The 8,895-nt window shown below is 40.4% G+C and overlaps 1 protein-coding gene across 1 annotated transcript; it reads right to left on the reverse strand.

Annotated features, from left to right (window-relative positions):
* Positions 1-1,017: 1,017 nt before the first annotated feature.
* LOC142177217 (uncharacterized) lies at positions 1,018-2,739 on the reverse strand. The gene is made up of 2 exons (XM_075245686.1): positions 2,251-2,739; positions 1,018-1,134 (listed from the first exon to the last, which is right to left on the reverse strand). Exons 1-2 carry the CDS (start codon positions 2,737-2,739, stop codon positions 1,018-1,020), a joined length of 606 nt encoding a protein of 201 aa, XP_075101787.1.
* Between the last annotated feature and the right edge of the window lie 6,156 nt (positions 2,740-8,895).

Consider the following 8,895-nt stretch of genomic DNA (forward strand, 5'->3'; position numbering starts at 1 on the left):
TTGTCCCATAGCACTCCCATCTCTGTCAACTAAGCCGATAATATTTTCGCATAGAACAACCTCCACTTGTAGTTCATCTTGATGCGCTGCATCTGGTCATAGGTGATGGCTCCCAAGTTTAGCAGGATCCTCTCTAATAAAGCATACAACACTAGTTCTCAGTATCAAGGGACATCAGTTTTTTTTGTGTTGTCACGACATCAGGCGATTGCAGATGAAATTCAGCACCACACATGCCAATGCGCTCATGAATTCTTTGGCTAGAGAATGGTACTCCACACTTCAATGCTTCCAATTTGCATATATCCTGGTAGGGCATATGACGGATTGAATATGTGAGTAATCAAGCTCCTTGCATATAGAGTCATACCTGTCCGTTGGTATGTGTGGCACTCCTAAGTACTCGTTCAGAACTTCAGCTGAGATATTGATATCCACCCCTCGTACTCTCACAATGCTACCATGTGAGTGACGCCAATTGGCATAAAGCTCTCTGACAATAGTAAGGTTGGCCTTGCCATGGACCTTCAAGATAGGTCCCCATTGTTGCACCTCTCTAATTGATTTCAGAAGATCTGGATAATTGTTCTTCAATGCTCCAATGTTGATTGGCTTTTCGTGAATATATTTCTTTGAATCCAGGATTTTCATATAAGCTCGAAATGCTTTTTCACTAACAAAATTCTTCTTCCAAGCAGCTCAGTCAATTGGTCCACCCTCATCTTCGTCGCTCATGTTGACATTTGTGAGCTCATAGTCCAAATCAGACTCGGACTTAGATTCTGGGGTAGTCTTCTGCTTCTCTTTATCTTTCGGATCAATCTGCTTGGTGAATTTGGTATGGTACGGTACCGATTCTCTGAACTATATCCCATTGCTTGGCAGATTTGCTGATATGTTTGTGGTACCCCTTTTCACAGTCCTCCTTACTAATGGTCCCTCATCTTCTTGCTCTAATTCATCAATTAACTGCCTAGTCGGCAGTGCCTTTGCTTTCTCAGTCCGCTTTCTTTTGTTCTATGGGTTTGGAGCACCTGTCGCTTTTCCAGTACGCTTTTTAGGCGGTTTCCTGTCATTATCTCTTTCTTGTTGTTTGTAAGTTTTGCCTATTGCAGCCATTAGGAACCTTTGTACCTGCAAAATAAAGAAGTCAACAATTAGTTTGCAGGACAGTGAAGTTTCAGAACATGTTCAATTACTTACAATAGCTCACTATGAATTTGCTCAGCTATATCGTCAACCCCACACTTAATCGCAAGGTGTACAGTAAACATAGAGCACACATAATTCAATTTGACGTAACACTTTAAGTACAAGAAGTAAAGCAATGTGTTGTATGTTCAGCCTATTAGGATAGTCTACCACAGACTCGAAACATTCTGCACTTTACATATATTGTAACAGCTTAAGTTTATTTAATTGCAACAGTTTTGCCTAGTGCTTTCTAAAAGTTGGGCAATTCAAATACCCTCCCAAAATTTTTTAGATGACGTAAATTATAGTTTGTCATCATGAAGCATCAACAACCAATCACAGGCGGCTAGCAAAGCCTCAAAACTTTCCAGTTTCCCCTCTTAGTTTCATGTGGTAAACTCAATAGGGTTAAACCTAACCTAGGGCAATTAGGGTTGGGATTTTGCTACTATTTAGGGATACAAGAAGATAGAAGAGTTGAGGGAGAGAATGAAACGAAGTAAATACCTGGGCATTTGGAATGGAGGCAGTGGTGGTTCGTTTCTGTGGAAATACGTCTGGTTTAAGAAGAAAAGGTATGGGAGAAGGATTTGGTGTTCTAGGCATGTGAAGTGTTAAAAGATTAAACTTACATGTGCGCGTGAGCTCGGACGCGACGCGTCCGCCTGGTTTACCAACACATTGGTGGGATGCGACCTTGGTCGCAATGGCTGCTCTTCCCTGCCTCGTGCAGTTGGCCATTAATATTTGGACACTAAGGGTGATGGAATGCATCCACCCTGTTTTCTCATACCTAATTTTGTTTTTTTATAAATGCATACAAGAATTAATTCCTACAAAAAACACTAAATTTTTTTAAGGAACTCCAAAAAATATCAAAAATACAAAACGATTGGGGAAAATTAGTAAACTACGAAAAATAAAAGAAAATGCTTAGGTTGCCTCCCAAGAAGTGCCTGATTTACGTCGTGGCACGACGCAACACGTTCTTCACGCATCGGCCAAGTCCATCGAAGTCTTGTGACGCGCAATGTCACCACCCTAATACTGTTTTACTCTCTGCCCATTCACCAAGAATGTACCACCTGAACTCGTATCAAGCAATTCCACCGCTCCATGAGGCTTTACACTAACCACTTCAAAAGGTCCTGCCCATCGATACTTAAGCTTTCCGGGGAAAAGCTTCAACCACGAATTAAACAAGAGAACTTCTTGTGCTGGCTCAAACTCGCGATGTTGGATTTGCTTTCCATGCCACCCCTTGGTCTTTTCTTTATACAATTTGGCATTTTTGTACGCGTGCAATCGAAGCTCATCAGGCTCGTTGAGCTGTAACAGCCTCTTCTCGCCGGCTAAGTCCATGTCCATATTCAACTTTTTAATCGCCCAATAGGTTTTGTGTTCAAGCTCGACAGACAAGTGGCACGTCTTCCCATAAACCAACTTATACGGATATATTCCGATGGGAGTCTTGTATGCAGTTCGATACGCCCATAATGCATCGTCAAGCTTTCCGGCCCAGTCCTTCCTGTTTCCACTTACCATTTTCTCTAGAATTTGATTCACCTATCTATTTGACACTTCCACTTTACCAGTCATTTGGGGATGATAGGTGGTGGCAACCTTATGCTTAACTCCATACTTTGGTAGAATGTTGTTCAACATCTTGTTCCAGAAGTGAGTTCCTTCGTCACTTATCAGCACCCTTAGAGTCCCAAAGCATGTGAAGATGTGTTTTTTTAAAAAGTTTACCATTACCTCTGCGTCATTAGTAGTAAGATAAATGGCCTCCACTCACTTAGACACATAGTCGACCGCTATAAAAATATATATGTGACCATTACAATATGGGAATAGTCCCATGAAATCAATCACCCAAACATCAAAGATCTCTACTGCCAGAATATTTTGCAAAGGCATCTCGTGCTTCTTCGTGAATGTTCCGGCTCTTTGGCACTTGTCACACTATTTAACAAAGGCGTGTGCATCCTTAAATAATTTTGGCCAATAGAAACCCAATTGCAACACTTTTTTGGCGGTTCTATCCCCACCGTGATGACCTCTATATAGATAAGCGTGACAGTCATGCAAGATTGCATTCATCTCCTCCTCAGGAACACACTTTCGTACTAACTGATTTGCGCATTGATTATACAGGAATGACTCATCCCATAAGTAGAGCCTCACATCATGTAGAAATCTTCTACTATTATCAGGTGATAATTCAAGTGGCATCACCCCACTTGCAATAAAATTCATGTAGTATGCATACCACGGGGCTTCACTAGAGGTGATTGCCAATAAATGCTCATCCGAAAATGTTTCCTTAATCGAACCTCTCTCGGCCGCATGGTTCCAATTATTTATTCTGGACAAGTGATCAGCCACTTGATTCTCTTTTCCTTTTCGATCTCGGATCTCCAAGTTTAATTCTTGGAAAAGGAGGACCCAACGAATCAGCCTCGGCTTGGCGTCTCTCTTTTCAAACAGATACCTTATAGCTAAGTGATCGATGTAGACAATGACTTTGGTTCCCACTAGATAAGATCTGAACTTGTTGAATGCCCACACCACTGTAAGCAACTCTTTTTCAGTAACAATGTAGTTCATTTGGGTTGGATTCATAGTTTTTCTCCCGTAGTAAATGGAGTGAAAGATTTTATCCCTCCTTTTCCCCAAAATAGCTCCTATTGCGACGTCACTCGCATCGCACATCACGTTAAATGGTTGTGCCCAGTCCGGGGCAATGATAATTGGCGCGGCCACCAATCTGTTCTTCATCTCTTCAAATGCTCTCAGACAAGCCTCATCAAATTTGAAGGGGATATCATTCTCAAGAAGCACGCATAGAGGAGAAGAAATTTTTGAAAAATCTTTAATGAAATGACGATAAAAACCTGCATGGCCCAAGAATCTACGAATGACCTTAACGGATGTTGGTGGGGGCAATTTTACAATCGCCTCCACCTTTGCCTTGTCCACCTGCAGACCATTTTTGGATACCTTGTGCCCCAAGACTATACCTTCTCGTACCATGAAATGGCACTTTTCCTAGTTTAGCACCAAGTTTGTCTCTTCACACCTAGCAAGAACTTCATCAAGGTTCATTAAACAATCATCAAAAGAACACCCAAACACAGAAAAATCACCCATGAACACTTCTACAAATCTTTCAACCATTTCAGTAAAAATAGCCATCATACACCTTTAAAAAGTCGCAGGTGCATTACAGAGACCAAATGACATTCTCTTGAATGCATACGTGCCATAGGGACACATAAATGTGGTCTTCTCTTGGTCCTCTAGGCTATAGCAATCTAATTATACGCCGAATAGTCATCTAGGAAACAATAGTATTCTTGTGCAGCTAGTCTATCAAGCATTTGACCAATAAAGGGGAAGGGAAAATGGTCTTTGCTAGTGGCATTTTTTAATTTTCTATAATCTATGCAAATTCTCCACCCAGTCACAGTTCTTGTGGGAATCAAGTCATTATGTTCATTAATCACTACAGTCATCCCCCCTTCTTAGGCATACATTGGACGGGGCTTACCCATTTGCTATCAGAGATTGGAAATACAATACGTGCATCGAGCCACTTAATCACTTATTTTCTTACCATCTCTTTCATGATTGGATTTAGGCGGAGCTGGTGATCTACACTTGGCTTGTGTCCGTCCTCCACGAGGATTTTATACATGTAGAAGGTTGGACTAATGCCTCTAATTTCAGACATCGTCTACCCAATTAGCTCGCTTGTGCTCACGTAGCACTCTTAACAGATTTTCTTCCTGCAATTTAGACAAGTCAGAGGAAACAATAACATGTAGAGTGTCCGAACCACCAAAATAAGCATATTGAAGGTGAGGGGGCAAGGGTTTAAGTTCCAATTTTGGAGCCTTTTCAATCGACGGCTTTGGTGGAGGCCCACTCGGCCTATTTAAGGGCTCAAAGGCGTTTAATCCTTGCATGTAGACACATGATGCATCTAGTATATGCATTATCTCCTCAACCTTGTCATCAATGTCCAAGCTATCAAACAACATGAGTGCTTTCTCTAGAGAATCATCTAGATATACACTCTGATCTATCAGTTTCTCATCCACCTACACAACAGATATTATAGATAGCTCCTCATAATGGCAGGGAAGTTGAATCACCTTGTAGACATTGAAAATAGCTTCCTCGTTGTCCACCTTCATAATCATGTTTCCCTCTCTTTCTTTAATAATTGCATCACTTGTAGCCAAGAGAGGTCGACCCAATATGATTGGAAGTTGTTCATCAGCCTCATAATCTAGGATAATGAAGTCTGCTAGGAAGATGAATTTCCCAATTTGCAACAACACATATTCAATCCCCCCTTCATGGTAAGCTATGGATCTATCAGCTAGTTGCAGCATCACAGTGTTTCATCTTGGAGCTCCCAGACCCAATTGCTTGAACAAGGACAAGGGCATCAAATTTATGCTCGTCCCCAAATCACAAAGAGCACGACCCACATCAATATTACCAATCTACATAGCAATGGTGAAGCTACCAGGGTCCTTAAGCTTTTGAGGAAGCTTGTTTTGGACCCTCGAAGTGCATTCCTCAGTAAGTGCGATTGTCTCGAATTCAGTCAATCTCCTCTTATGAACCACTATATCTTTAACGTACTTAGCATATTTTGGCATTTCATGGAGTACATCCAATGGAGCTTTGACATCTGAGTAAAAGCCCAAGGGATTAAGCCGGGATCGTGTTCGGAGGCCGAGGGCTAAGTCTGGACGTCAAAACGCAAGATTTGAGTCGTACTCTGATAAAGTTGCACTAGTGCGGTGCATGGCACACCACGGCTGTGCAAATTTCCTGCTGCCAGTCAGAACCAACTCTCTAGATTTCCCCACTAATGCCCTGCATGGCATGTCGCCCCATGCGGCGCGCCTGTGCAGTTTTTACAGAGTGAAAATCCTATTTCGGCTAGGAGAAGGTGATTTCATATGGGCCCAATCCTACTTGATATAAATACATGGAAAAATATTATTTTCGGGACTTTTGACACATATTCAACCTAAGGAGGCTAAGGAGGAGTTGGAAGAACTTGAGCACACGAATTTCGTCATTCCTTTCTCACTCAAGACTCGAGTTTGGATTGAATTTGTATTTTACCTTTACTCTAAATATTTTTTGATGAATTGCTCCATATCTATAGAGTAGTTCTCTTTAGGATTTGATGGATTTGGTGTTTTGATGATTGTTTGTGGATTATAACTCTAGTTTTATTTATTGAAGTATTTTTTGATGATTTAACTGTTGTATCTATATTCACTTGTTCATGTAATGGAGAGGCATAATTTGTGATATCTTTGCATTATCTTGTTGGTTGAGTTCACTTATTCTTCTAAGTAATCGAAAAGACTAGATGAATTATTTATTAGACCTAGTTAGGAGAATAATCGAAAGAGGTTCTCCTAAAGACAAATCCACTACGCATTCTTGCATATCGTCACATGCTTAAATTGGTTCATCTTGCTAGGGTAAGACTTAATCGAGAGAGGCGTTTTTACTGAATGTTTGTACTGATAATTCAGTGAATTCGAAAGACTCACTGAATTATCTAGAGTTAGATCCCAAACAATTATGTTGCACTTGTCCTATCAACCTCTATTTTCTACCATTTATAACTTCCTTGCTTAGTTTTGTTACGATTGTCATTAGTCAACAGTTTTAGATTCTTAGTTAATTGAGATTAGAAATCATAGAAATCTCAATTGTTGATTATCTGGGATAACAACCAAGCTAGAAACTACAATAATATTATTTAAATCCAATCCATGTGGATACGATATTATATTATACTATATTTGACTAGCGAGCATAATTTAAGTGTGTGTTTCTAGCTCATCAAACTTTGGCGTCGTTTCCAGGGATTGGCAATCAACAATGTTTAAAATAGGATGTAGTGCTAATTCAGGGATTTTGTTCTTTTTAGTTAATTTTATTTTTCTATTTTTACGGTTAGTGTTCTTTAACTATGCGCAGGCTACAGGTTTAGATTGGTGCATGACTCGAGCTTCTGCGAAAGAAGAGCTACCATATGAGCCAAAAATTGAAAATCAACTACGACAAATAAGAAAGGAAAAAAATCTCATCGAAACTTTAGAAAAGGTTGAGCAATCCTCAACCAAAGGAACTATGGCTGGAAACGGTGATGATAATGTGGCTTTGGCTGCGAGAGAAGCAGCCCAACGAAGACAAAAAGCAGCATGGGATGCTTTGGAAGCAGCTATTAGAGATGCACATATTATCTACGAAGAAGAGAGGGGTCAGATAATTGCTCAAAATCGACCCTCGGGTCCACACCAGTTAAGAAATATAGCTCTCACGCCTGGTAGACCACTTGGCGATTACGTAGACTGGTCTACAATCAAGGTTTGTCAAGTGTTAGACCGCCTCGATTTGTAGCAAATAATTTTGAGTTGAAGCAAGGGTTGCTTCAAACTCTTCAGAACTATTGTATCTTCAGAGGGAAGCCAAACGAAGACCCAAATACATATCTAATGGACTTCGAGGAGATTATGAACACCTTTTAATATAATGGTATGTCACAAGATGCAGTGTACTTAAGGGCATTCCCCTTCACACTCAAAGATGATGCAAAGTAGTGGCTTCGAAGCTTGCCCTCATGATCGATTAGAACTTGGGAGGAGATGAACATAAAGTTCTTTGATAAATATTTCTCCTCAGCTAAAACGAGCAAGTTTAGAAGGGAAATCCATAACTTCTTCCAGAAAGATACAAAAACTGTTTTGAAGCATGGGAAAGGTCTAAGGAGATTGTTCGAAAGTATCAACATAGCGGAATTGAACTCTGGATGCAACTCCAGGACTTTTGGGATGGATTGACACCGGCCTCATGTAGAAAATTGAGCAATGCAGCTGGAGGCCCATTGATAAAGAAGACTCAAGGGGAGAAAGTTACAATTCATGATGAGTTATATGAAGATGCTAATCATTGGCCCTTTGAGAGTGCTGCACATGTTTATGTAATTGAAAGAGGTTATCCTAAAGATTAACCCACTACAAATTCTTGCATATCTTCACTGAGCTTAACTTAGTTTATATTGTGAGGTTGAGACTTAATCGAGAGAAGAGTTTCTACTGAACGTTCGAACTAATAATAGAGTGAATCCGAGAGACTCACTTGAACCATAGAGTGAAGTAACTAGAGATAATTCCCAAACAAGTATGTTGCACCTATCCAATCAACCCCTATTTCCTACCATTGATATCTTCTTTGCTTACTCTTGTTGCGATTGTCATTAGCCAATAGTTTAGACTTTTAGTAAATTTTAGTTTTAATTCACACAACTCTAAATTGTTGATCATCTTGGATAGCAATTAAACTAGAAGCTACGAAAACACTGTTTAAATTCAATCCCTGTGGATACGATATTTTCTATACTACATTCGACTAGAGAGCATAATTTTGTGTTGTGTTTTTAGCTAGTCATTGCACTAGTGCGGCGCGTGGGGCGGAGCATGGCGTGCTAGGCCTATGCAAATTTCCTGCTGCCTGTCAGAACCAACTCTCTGGATTTCTCCATTAATTCCCAGATGGCGCGTCGCTCCATGCGGCATGCCTATGCAATGTTTACAGAGTGAAAATCCTATTTTGGCTAGGAGAAGATGATTTCGTCAAGGCCCGGCCCTACTTGGT

Source organism: Nicotiana tabacum, chromosome 23 (genome assembly GCF_000715075.1).
Source record: "Nicotiana tabacum cultivar K326 chromosome 23, ASM71507v2, whole genome shotgun sequence".
NCBI classification, from domain to species: domain Eukaryota; kingdom Viridiplantae; phylum Streptophyta; class Magnoliopsida; order Solanales; family Solanaceae; genus Nicotiana; species Nicotiana tabacum.